This window comes from Chlorocebus sabaeus, chromosome 20 (genome assembly GCF_047675955.1).
Source record: "Chlorocebus sabaeus isolate Y175 chromosome 20, mChlSab1.0.hap1, whole genome shotgun sequence".
NCBI classification, from domain to species: domain Eukaryota; kingdom Metazoa; phylum Chordata; class Mammalia; order Primates; family Cercopithecidae; genus Chlorocebus; species Chlorocebus sabaeus.
In genome coordinates, this window is record NC_132923.1 from 90,191,638 (window position 1) to 90,204,205 (window position 12,568).

Here is a 12,568-nt window from a genome sequence, read left to right on the forward strand (position 1 = left end):
ATAAGACACAGTTCCTGAGGATGGAATGGGTAGGAGAGAAAATGGAAAGTGGAAAAGTGTCTCATTGTTTATTACTACATAACAAAGCACCCCCAGAAGTTTGTGACTTAAAACAAGTAGTTATTTCTCACTATTCTGTGCATCGGGAATTTGAGCAAGGCTCTTAGACTCCCAAATGCTGAAACGTGTGCTCCTGGATGACAGGCAGGCTGTCTAGCATGTTCCAGCTCCAGCCAGACTGTCAGTTAAATGCAGCCTACAACACATGGAACAACACCACCCCCATCCCTCAACCCCCAGCTGAGCCCAGTCAACCCACAGAATCATGAGAAATACTTAATTGTTGTTGTTTTAAGCCACAAAGCTTTGGGATAGTTTGTTAGGCAGCAATAGGTAACTGACAGAAGCAAACCCCACTCCAGTGCCCAGGAATTCTTTTCACATCTCTGGATCACTTAGTGCTGCTGCAGATGTAAGCTGTCCGCAGTCATTCAGAGGCCTCAATCAGTCACTTAATGGGTGACAGCCCCAGGAAGAATTTATGAAGGGTAAAAAAGGATGGTGCAGCCCTTGCCATTTTGCTGGGGAGATGAGTTATGTGTAACTCATCTGAAATCAGGACTATTCAAGGCGCACAAAAGTTCCCTAGTCTCTCTGCCAACTTCTGGATCTGTCCCCCACCCCCACCTGCTCTTTGCAAGCTTCAGATTCCAAGTTTAAATTGAGAAGTTTGTACCAAGGAGACCTGGGCTGTATTAGCTCTAGAAGGGAGTTTTTTCCATTTTCTTCAGGACTGGCACACCTCACTGTGTTACTTAGTGGGGCTAACCCAGAGGAAAAACATTGATCTGGGTGTCCAGACCCCTGGTTCTGGTTCTAACTGCCGCTGAGTAACTGTGTGGCCCGTGGTAACAAAGACCCCTCTAATTCAGCAATTCTTTTATTATTTTAATATCTTGATTATGCTCTCAAGTAATTCACTATTTTCTAAAATAATTTTACCTAACTAAAATCTTCCTGCTTTCTAGAACCATGGATTCCCCCATCCTTCTCTCCTCCTTTTCTCTTTATTGTTGCCTTTTGGTTTTCTTATTAAAAACAGGGTTGATTTCAGATTTCAAGGAAAACAATTTATTTTCACCAGTTGCATTGTGTTATAATTAAATCTGCCTCTTTTAAATATCCATAGCTGCCAATAGTAATCCTCCTACTGTTATTCTTTATGTTAGATTAAGTCATAGTTATAGACTCTGAAGGATTAAGCCATGCAGTTTTCCTCACTAAAGGAAAAGTGTACATAAACATGTTATACTTCAGTCTCTGGAAAGAAACTTGAGCAGTGGGAAGGGAATGGGAAAGGAAAAATAACCCTCAAACGTAAGTCTTACCTAGCATAATGCTATAAGGGAAAAACTAATAATGCACATGATTGGTGGTTATGCTAAATGCCCAAAGCCAGTGGTTACATGACTGGCTGCCTTTTTAATGTCAAAGCTCTTGAGTCCAGTGGAAACTATGACACTGTCCCAGGTTGAGGCTGAGTTGGTCCCTGGAAAGTTACAGTGATGCTATTATTTCTCTGGGAGTACAGGCAATGGGGCAAAGGAGAAATGGTTTCTAGAGAGTTCATTCCTTAAGAGATTGAGAAATAGACGAGAAGGATCTCAGTTCCCTGATGTAATCTAGGTGCTGCTGGCCTAGTGCCTGCTCAAGCTGGGTTCTCTTAGAACCTAGCACAGGACTGGTTAGCCTGTATGTTCCCAGGCAATTCTTACTGATTAATCTGTGGATGTATTCTGGGGGAGGCTAGAATGTTCTAGGACAATTTCAGATAGTTAAGTAGACCTAATAATTCCTTGTTGCCTACACTAACCTTCTTTCCTCTTAACAGAATCAGCACTTCTTGAAGGAGACTCCTGGAAGCAACCAGATCATTCCATCACCTTCAGCCACATCAGAACTTGACAATAAAACCCATAGTGAGAATTTGAAACAGGTGCTTTTTATCTCTGGCTTAACTCCCTGTGATCACAGTGCACTTCAGAGGCAGCCAGATAGTTTGGGCTTAGTGTTTGGTGTCTCAGCAGGTGCCTCCTGTATTTATTTGCCTGCCTGGGAGCTGAGCAGAGAGGAATGAATGTGTGTTGGTATCTCGGGGATCCATATTGCTGTCCATCCCTTCTTTGGCACTTTGCAGTTTTTCCCCGCGTGTCAATCAGTGGAGTAAATTCCTTTTCTTATCTTGAAAGACCTAGAATGAGCAGATTATCCTGGAACTATGAAAAATAGCTATCTGGGCAGGTTAAAGATGAATGGATAGCAAATTAATCCAGAGTGATGGCTATTTTGAGCCACAGTAAATTCTAAGAATGTTAGAAAGCATATCCTTGAAAATCAGGATTTTCTAAAGTGTAAAGACGAAAAGGCAAGAGGGGAGAAAAAAAGACTATTGAGTTCAGAATCACATTAAAGAGAATAGAGGAAATCTTCACTAAGAAGAATTCCTGTCCTGAGTTTAATGCCCTTTAAAACCTATAGTTATCATTCTTTTTTAAGTAGCAATCAGTACTGGAGGATGTCAATAAAAATAATTGAACCTTATACTAAATAATGCACTACTTGTTATGGTTTTGTTACATGAGCCAATTCAGTAATTGGTATTGTTCCTAAGGTAGGTTCGTTCTGACAAATTAGGTTAATGGACCTTTCAGTTAATAACCCAGCAAGCCTTTCCGCCAGCAGGTGAGGTAAACATTGGAGAAATCAATTCCCAAGCTCTCAGCTTTCTGGAACCAAAGAGTAAATCATGTAGGTAGTCCTCTTCCCTCTTTCCCCCTCCTGTCTAGCTGAGGCCAAACAATTCCAAAAGGAACAATTTAGAGTGGGAGGGACAAAGCAGACACAGATGATTGATGGTCAAAACCAGGAAAAGGAGTTTACTTCAGTACTTGACATAGTAATGCTTGTTCAGTGCTGCTGGCCTGCTTGTCTAATTTGCATCTTTAGTGGATTCTATAACTTTATTTATTTCCACTCTAGGATATCCTGTACCTTCACAGCTCTTTAGAGGAGGTAAACAGTGCCCTAGTGGGGTACCAGAGACAGAATGATCTTAAACTCGAGGGAATGAACGAGACAGTCAGTAATCTTACCCAGAGAGTCAACCTGATAGAAAGCGATGTGGTTGCTATGAGCAAGGTAGAAAAGAAAGCAAACCTGTCCTTCAGCATGGTAAGCCTTTTCTGATCTTTTGTGACATGCAGTGTGTTTTGTCTGTGCATGGATGACATTCCACCACCTTTGGAGAACAGCCTTCTGGCATATTTGAGAGGCTACACATTTGTATTGTGCTTAATCCATGTCTCCTTTAATGCTCACACTAGCTGTGTGATGTGAATGGCCAGGCAGTGTTTGTCCTGATTTGGAGAGGGAGATGTGGAGAGGTCAAATCGCTTACCAAGGACTCACCACAAGTTGTTGGCGGAGATGACAAGGCTACTGTCATGTTACCAGTGAGCCATCTGGTAGGGAAGCACTAGCACGTATTTCCAAGAGCCTTCTGTATCTTTTCTTTTCGAAGTTGTTAGGGGTGGGAGCCATGAAAATGATAGTAACCAAAAATCTTTTACCATTTCTATAAGCCTGAACTTGGCTTTCATATTTATCCTGCTGTTTATATATTAAGGGGAACCTTTTGCATATGTCAGGAAACAGATCAGGTCAGACCAGCTCCCCAGCTTAAGATGTCGTTGAGTTCACCTCCTTATTTTATATGTAAGGAAACTGACCTGCTAAGTCGCTCATGCTGGCGGACTGTGCACAGTTTACTGGTTTTCATATTGCTGTGAATAAAATGTGCAGTTTCACATAAACATTGTGCAGGGATCCACGTGGATTCTTTGTTTAATAACTGCAGCCCCCACCCTTAAAAATTTTGTACAGCGAAGACACAGGCATATATTTAAAAATAGAAACCAAATACAGGAAATTGTGCCATAAATTCAAGTAACCACCAAAGCTGGAAGCAAGCCCACAAATAAAGTCAAACTCTGGTTCATGGAAAGCAGCATTTGAACTGGCTCTGCCACAGTGGAGCCTTGGCAGGTTGCCTGGACTTAGCTTTGAAGGGTGGAGTGGGAAGACCTATTCCCCCTCCTGCTTTACAGGGGTGTATAATTTACTACAAAGCTGTGAAGATTAAAGAAGCTTTATTTTACAAAGCCTTTTGAACTCAGCTAAACTAGGTTGGCTAAGAATTTTCGTTGATGAGTGTTATGCCTTGAAAGTTTTCAAAGCTTATTGTGAAAACTTACCACTCCTAAACTCTCTTTACTGTCTCTGCCCTCTCCCCCTACTTTATATTTCTCCAGCAGAGAAAATAGGTAATAGTATCCATCTGTCCTACTACTGTTTCTTAGAGCAGCATCATACTCAGTATGATATTTTGGGTAAAAGTTCTACAACATTTTATCCTTCGAAGTCTTAAAGTTTGTGACTGAAACAGCTAGAAGCACTGGTTTCAACTTTGTCTCTCTGGCCTTTCTCCCTCTCTCCTCCCATCTCCCACTCCTCCGCAATTTCTATTGAGAGTGTTCTGAGATCCTTTAAATAAGTTTGACCAATTTATTTAAAAGTGCTAGATGTTCAAGTTTTAATGTTTGCCTTTAATCTTCCCTTTTTGTTTGTTTGTTTTTGTTTTGCCCTTTAAGATGGGTGATAGATCTGCCACTCTGAAAAGAGCGTCTTTGGATCAAGTCACCAACAAAACAAATACAGTAAAAATCCAAAACATAAAGGTAAATAATGGGAGGCTTACCCTGAAGTAAAAGTAAATGCAGCAGCATCTCTGTGGTTTTGATCTCCTGCTTTTTCAAAGGGAGTACTTTTGGTCTCATGTGTTGAAACTTCAAAATAAAGCAATTAGTAAATTAGTATGTTAGTGAATAAATGAATACTTTTTTAGGCACCTACCCTGTGCCAAACACTTTAATAGGAGCTGGGGTGACCATAGTGAGCAAGGCAGACAATTGACCCCTGTTCTGGTGGAGCTCAAAGTCCTGTCAGTCAGAAAATCATTAACACATAATTGAACAGGTCATGAATCAATTATGATAAGTATTATAAAGGACAAATACAGGATATGATAAGATCAAGAAGGCTTCCCTAAGGAAATGACTTTTATGCTAAGACAGTAAGTTATCTACTAATGATGGGGGACAGAGGCACAGATAATCTGAAAATGGTGTCTTATCTAAAAATTATTTCCTATTTTTATATTGCAATCTCATTTTATTCATAGTCCATTTAAACCTCAGCCAGTTCCCTTCACCTTGTACCTTCCCCTTTTTTGTTCTTCCCAGACAGATACACTGTCAAGACAAGCAATCTATGATATGCTTTGATATTCCAGGAAAGAAAGTGATTACAGTATTCTCTGATTAGAGAGTTAAACCATGGGCTAAGATAAAGGAAAAGCCAGGAAGATTATGACCAAGTGACTAAATTACCATCTCAGATGCGTATTATGTTTGGGAAGTTGGGAAGATCTGAGATTCAGAGGAAATGAACTTGAACTGGAACCACAGTACAGGCAGCTTTTGATGTAATGCTTTCCATCTTTATTTTTACTTCCTTAATAGTTTTATATTATCTAGATAAAGTCACAATATATTAAGGTTTTAATGCATCATAAGCTAAGCTTTTGTTGAGTTTTCTAACTGCTTTTGCAAATTTTTTTTAAACCTCACCTAGAGAAGACAGAAAAACTTAAGAGCCAGATATAAATGTTGAACACAAAAAACTAACAGGGGGTTACTATCAGAAAATAGTAGCAATTTCAGCCACAGTTCACATTTTAACAATAAATGTCAGAACACACTAGTACACACATGTACATAAATTTCATCTTGGCTTTGCTTTCAGGCCCTTTTTGTTTTTAACTGTCATCTCAGTGTATCAGTTCCTTTGTCCTACCTTATCCAGACATCCTAACCAGATACAATTTCTCCTTACCATTAATTATTCAAGCATTTAGTACCTAGTTTTCACTACATATGTTCAGATTTTAGCTCCCTAAGTAAACTGAGTGAACTACTGTACAGTAACTATTAAAGTAGAAATAAGATAGGGGCAAGATAAGTAAATACATAATAATTATACAAGATAAGTAAATCATCATAATTAATAAAAAATGTGTAATGAGTTGGTGTTCTAATTAAACATGGGCTCAGGACCTTTCACACTTGTCTAAGCAGTTAGAAACAAGCCTCATAGAAACCAGATGTCTCTCTTTTTATAATTAAATGTATTTGTTTATGCCAGTCTTAATACTCCTGGGGATGAGGCAGGGTATGGGGGATAAAACTTTAAAAGATATGAGCAAGCAAGACTTTGAATTAGAAATATTACAGCTCCTTCTTTATGTCCTAACAGTTTCTGCCACCAGTTGAATCATCTCCAGGGGAGATCAGGGGAAAACTTGTAATTTGTTTTTGTTCAGTTGCTTCTTTTTGTAAGGTGGTAAGAGCATGAAATTCTGCCTGAAGTGGTCTAGTCACAAGGTGAAGCAAGATATTTCGGAAAGTTATTTAGTTAGTGTGAAATAGCTCCTAGAAAACAAGATCCTGCTCATTTAGGAAATGGGTGTTAGATAGGCACCTGAGCAAGGGTACATTTCCTTTACTGCTGACACGTGCATTCCTTCCCCCATCAGCCAAATGTTCACAGTGAATCAGATCATCTGTAGCATAATGTTCCCTTAATGGTCTCAAATCCAGCAAGATACTTATCAGCACTGAGGACCAAAGACATCACCAGTATATGTTGATTCATTCTTTTATTGTCTTTATAGGGAACCTACTGAGGGTCAAGCACTACATGCTAAACAGGCCCTGGGAATACAGTGGACGTTTAGATGAAGTCTTACTACCACCTTAAACCTTCTGTAATCTTTGTTTTGGGCAGAAAGAAGATAGTTCAAATTCTCAGGTATCCAAGCTAAGAGAGAAGCTCCAGCTGATCAGTGCTCTTACAAACAAACCTGAGAGCAACAGGCCTCCAGAGACTGCCGATGAAGGTGAGAGCAGAGCCAGCTTCTTAATATTTCATGGAGGCTTGAGCAGCTTGCCTCCCACACAGGGAGCAGGGAAGGTGTTCCAGCAGTACTGATCGCACCAAGCGAGTGATGCCTGAACGCAGCGAGATGAAGCTGATACACTTTGCTTTCATTTAGAAAAGGCCCATTTTGTACATGATTTGTACTCTAGTCTATTAAGGGAAGAATCGGTAATGTTTAGCTGGAAATAGAATTCTCCATGCTGTCTGCATCCAATTATAGACAAAAATGTTACTGTCATAGCGTATATTAAACCAGCCCGGAAAGTTGTTTATGGGAGTCTTTTCCCTTCTGTAAGTGCATAACATGTATTTAAAAATAAATGTTCATCCTTCTGAAAATCGTTAACAAAAATAATGATGGCATCTTTGGGTTGGAAGGGTCTTTGGCTTTAGGTATGGACCTGTCTGATCAATTTAGCAGATACATTAGCCTCCACTGATTTAGACCCTGTGAGGACATAGTCAAGGCACCGGACTGTGTTGGCTTTGACCCTTTCTGCACACAAGTATTTTTCTGTTTTAGAAAAGCAGTACAACCTCTCTTGAATTCTCTTTTAGATAGGAGACAGAATTGTGGTGAGATGCCTTGTCCTAACATTGTGCTACATCATCTTACGGTCGCACTCTTAGCACTAGCTTAGTGGATGACACATACCCGTAGACTAGGTTTAAAGCACATCTCCCAGGATGTCAAGATCTTTGATATCCAGCCTCTATGTTCTTGTCACTTGACAGCTTAAACTCTTACCATCTAAACATGTATAATGCTAGCTTGTACTGTAAGATCTTCTAATGGGACTGCTACTGCAAACCTTAATGTAGTATAATACTGATTGGTCCTCCCTTGCCCACAAATGTCTCAATCCAAGCCTTTAACTTCACATAGTCACTATGCTACTTAATTCTCAAATGTTTCTCTAAATTAATTGTATATCCAGTTTTCCTAAAAGGTGACCTTCGATACTTGTTTACTTTGGTGTTAGATTCAATAATACTAAATAAAACTATATGTATTTGTTACAGAGCAAGTAGAGAGTTTCACATCAAAGCCATCAGCATTGCCAAAATTTTCACAGTTTCTTGGAGATCCAGTTGAGAAAGCTGCCCAACTAAGACCTGTCTCTCTACCAGGAGTTTCTAGCATTGAAGGTAAATTTTTATACCATGGGGTAGTAATGGGAATGTTCCAAGTAATAACTTTTTTATGTTTATTTCCACTTGTCAAAAATATATATGATCTAACATTTATTGAGCAGATATCAAGTGCCAGATACTTGATATGCATTATGTCATATAATCCTGATAACCACTCCATGAACATAAGTATTTATGTATTATACCCATGTTACTGATAGGGAAACTGCCTAAGTCCACACAGCAAATAATTGGTTGAAACAGAATGCAAACCAAGACAGTCTGATGCCAAAGCTTGTGCTTTTTTTTTTTTTTAAGACCCCCAGGCTGGAGTGCAGTGGCACAATCTGGGCTCACTGCAACCTCCGCCTCCCAGGGTTAAGCAATTCTCATGCCTCAGCCTCCCAAGTAGCTGGAATGACAGGTGTGCACCACCATGCCCGGCTAATTTTTTGTATTTTTAGTAAAGATAGGGTTTCACCATGTTGGCCAGACTGGTCTTGAACTCCTGACCTCAAGTGATCTGCCTGCCTCGGCCTACCAAAGTGCTGGGATTACAAGCATGAACCACCTCACCTGGCCAAAGCTTGCACTTTTAACCAGTGTACTATGTTGTCTTTCTGTTATTGTTCTTTAGGATCTTCATTCACTGAGTGCCTCATGAAACCTAGTGCTAAGCAATAAGAATACAGTGTAAGATATGGTCTCATTTTCTTTCTTCAAGGATATTACAGTCTAATGGAGAAGGCATGAAAGCAAATACAATACCATGAGATTAGTAAAATAAAGTAAAAGTTGACCCTGTTTGTCAGGGCCCTCCAAAAATGAAGGGCCCTTTTACTGAAAATCAGCAAAATATTAGTAGAAAGGATATGATTCACAGAAAAATGTGTTTGCATTGCTTCCAACAGTGTGTGTTCTATCCCTCATGGTGTTATTTAGTGCCTCCTGATTTTGTATTAGCTGGCTGCCTTGTAAATCACTTGCTCCTGTCCACCCCACCTGCTCTGGCTCTTCTCTATACCATTCTACCAGGAACATTTCGTTACCTCCCGCGACTGAATTAGGCTCCTCCTGTGTGCTCTTAAATTTTGTTTGCCCCTGTTTAGCATATGTCACTGTGTTGTAATTTCCTGGGGAGATACAAAATATAACTTCCTATGGGACTATGTCTTGTTTACTCCCAGCCCCTAGCACAGTACCTGGTACTCCTGAATATTTGTTAAATAAATGAATGAGTTACCTACACATTGCAATTAAATGCTTAAAGCATAGAAGACCTAAATTTTTATATCACCATTTAAATGTGATTACTTTTCTTCCCTGTTCCTTTTTTTTTTTTTTTTTTTTTTTTTTTTCTGTTTTTTGGGGAGGAGGGAAAGTGTTGTGTTTAATGGGAACGCAGGCTTCCTGCCACTTTCCATTGTTACATCAAGATTTGATGAGAATGAATGGGGGAAAGCTATTAGGTCAGATTAAGGAATAGCAGTCTTAACATTCGTGCTTGAGTCCTCAGCATAGGCCTTAGATACTTTTGAATGACTACACTTTTGGAATGACCTGAGGCAGCAATCATATTTTTATTTGAATACTGCTAACCAAATGCATAGTGTGGCATGTTGTGTAAATTCATGCCACAAAAAAAGAAAAAAAAAAGAAACAGGATTCTTCAGCTAGCCACTTGGTGTAAGACGTTGGGAACAAGCGTCCCACTGCTTTCCTACGTTTCAGAGAGCTTTTGATATTTATTAGCTGCATTGCTGCACCTATTGTAGGAGTGAGAGTAGGGCCCTATTCAGATGCTTGTTTATAGGAGCTCCTTGATGGACTGGACCTTGCACTGCAACTTTTCCCTCCCTTCAAGTTATTTTTATTCTTCCTGAATACCAAACAGCAAGAGGCCTATTGAACCTAGGTATGGTGTGGAATAAATGATGAATTTAAAGGAATTTGGGAAGATTTTTAAAGAAACATAAAGTTCATTGACCTTCTTTGGTATTAGAGATTAAATCTTCTATTTGATTATGGGCACACAAGTCTTTTTTAAATGTTATGTATATACGGCCAGGTGCAGTGGCTCATGCCTGTAATCCCAGCATTTTGGGAGGCCAAGGCGGGCAGTTGGCTTGAGCTCAGGAGTTCGAGACCAGCCTGGGCAACACAATGAAATCCCATCTCTACAAAAAATACAAAAATTAGCTAGGCATGGTAGCGCACACCCTGTAATCCCAGCTGCTCAGGAGAATAGCCTGAGCCTGGAAGTTTGAGGCTACAGTGAGCTGTGATCATGCCACTGCACTCCAGCCTGGGTGACAGAGGGAGGCCCTGTCTCAAAAATAAAAAATAAAAAAGTTATGTATATAACTGACCTTCCTAAGTGTTTGTGATGAGGCCCTTGAGAAAATACCAGAAGAAACTATTGATAAACATTCTCTAACTATTTTGGCTCAATATTGCCATTGAAATAAAAAGGAAGATACAGAACAACTAGTAATACTGCTGTTTTTCTTGTTTACTGATTTTTTAAAAGTAGAGAGCGTGCACTTTGGAGAGATATATAGTCCTCTGGTTCTTCTTTTTTAATTGAAATACAATTCACATACCATAACATTCACCTTTTTAAAATGCATTTAATCCAGTGTTTTTTAGTATATTCACAAGGTTGTGCAACCATCACCGCTATCTAATTCCAGAACATTTTCATCACCCCGCACAGAATCTTTGTACCCATTAAACAGTCACTCCCAGTCACCTCTCCCACCAATCTCCAGCAACCACTAGTCTCTTAACCACTATCTCTATGGATTTGCCTATTTGGGGTGTTTCACATAAATGGAGTCATACAGCATGTGGCCTTGTGTGTGCTTTTTCTTTCAATATGATTCTTTCATTTAGCGTATGGTCTGTTCATGTTGCAGCATGTACCAGTACTTCATTCCTTTTTATGGCTGAATAATATTCCATTCTGTTGACCTAACACATTTTGGTCTGTTCATCCATTGATGGACATTTCGATTGTTCTCACTTTTGGGCTATTAAGAATAATGCTGCCATGAACATTCATGTGGAAGTTTTTATGTAAACGTATGTTCTCATTTCCCTTGAGTGTATATCTAGGAATGGAATTAATAGGTCATATGGTAGCCCTAACTTTTTGAGGAACTCCTTTACTTTTCCAGAGTGGCTGTACCATTTTACATTCCCAGCAGCACTTTATGAGGGTTCAATTCACTTTCTCCACATCCTCCCTAACACTTGTTAAGGCCTGTCTTTTTTTATTATAGCCATCCTAGTGATTATGACATGGTATCTCATTACACTTTTGAGTCACTGGTTCTTGAGCTGCTTAATTTCTGGATCCAGAGAGACAGTGTCACATAGTGGAAAGAGCACTGGACTAGCTAATAAGAAATTTGTATTCTAGGCCAGGTGTGGTGGCCTAGCACTTTGGGAGGCTGAGGTGGGCAGATCATTTGAGGCCAAGAGTTCGAGACCTGGCCAACATGGTGAAAACCCACCTCTACTAAAAATACAAAAATGAGCTAGGCATGATGGTGCACACCTGTTATCCCAGCTACTAAGGAGGCTGAGGCAGGAGAATCGCTTGAACCCAGGAGGCAGAGGTTGCAGTGAGCCAAGATCACACCACTGCACTCCAGCCTGGGTGACAGAGCAAGACTCCACCTCAAAAAAAAAAAAAAAAAAAAAAGTCAGGCCTGGTGGTTCACACCTGTAATCCCAGCACTCTGGGAGGCCGAGGGGGGTGTATCACCTGAGGTCAGGAATTCAAGACCAGCCTGACCAACATGGAGAAACCCCATCTTTACTAAATATACAAAAAAATTAGCTGGGTGTGGTGGCGGGTGCCTGTAATCCCAGCTACTCAGGAGGCTGAAGCACAAGAATCACTTGAACCCGGGAGGCAGAGGTTGCAGTGAGCCAGGATCGCGCCACTGCACTCCATCCTGGGTGACAGAGCGAGACTTTAGCTTCAAAAAAAAAAAAAAAAAAAGAAATTTGTATTCTGTTCCACTTAAGAGTTACATGACCGTAGGCAAGTTACTTTCCTCTTTGAGCTTTAGATTTCCTGTCAAAACCGAGAAAGCTATGAGTGTTTGGGATTGTTTTATGGGCTTCCAAGTCATTCCTCCAGTCTCCACTCAGCCATCCAACAAGAAATCTCACGATATGCCACAGTCTGTTTTATGGGCTAGCTCCTATCATGTAACTCATTAGGCCTCTGCATTCCTTTTCACCCCTTCAACATAAGAATAACATCAGGAAAATCTAAAGGGAAGACACTGGACAGAGAGAAGAT

The 12,568-nt window shown here is 40.1% G+C and overlaps 1 protein-coding gene across 2 annotated transcripts in view; it reads left to right on the forward strand.

Moving 5' to 3' along the window:
* The window catches only part of EFCAB14 (EF-hand calcium binding domain 14), a 42,501-nt gene that overhangs the window by 26,110 nt on the left and 3,823 nt on the right, over window positions 1-12,568 (forward strand). The window contains exons 6-10 of one of the 2 annotated variants that reach the window (XM_007978863.3): window positions 1,892-1,996; window positions 3,040-3,231; window positions 4,710-4,796; window positions 6,964-7,075; window positions 8,140-8,265. In XM_007978863.3, coding sequence (XP_007977054.1) covers window positions 1,892-1,996; window positions 3,040-3,231; window positions 4,710-4,796; window positions 6,964-7,075; window positions 8,140-8,265 — 622 coding nt within the window. The remainder of the gene's footprint in view (window positions 1-1,891; window positions 1,997-3,039; window positions 3,232-4,709; window positions 4,797-6,963; window positions 7,076-8,139; window positions 8,266-12,568) is intronic. The other variant, XM_007978864.3, reaches the window with a different exon arrangement.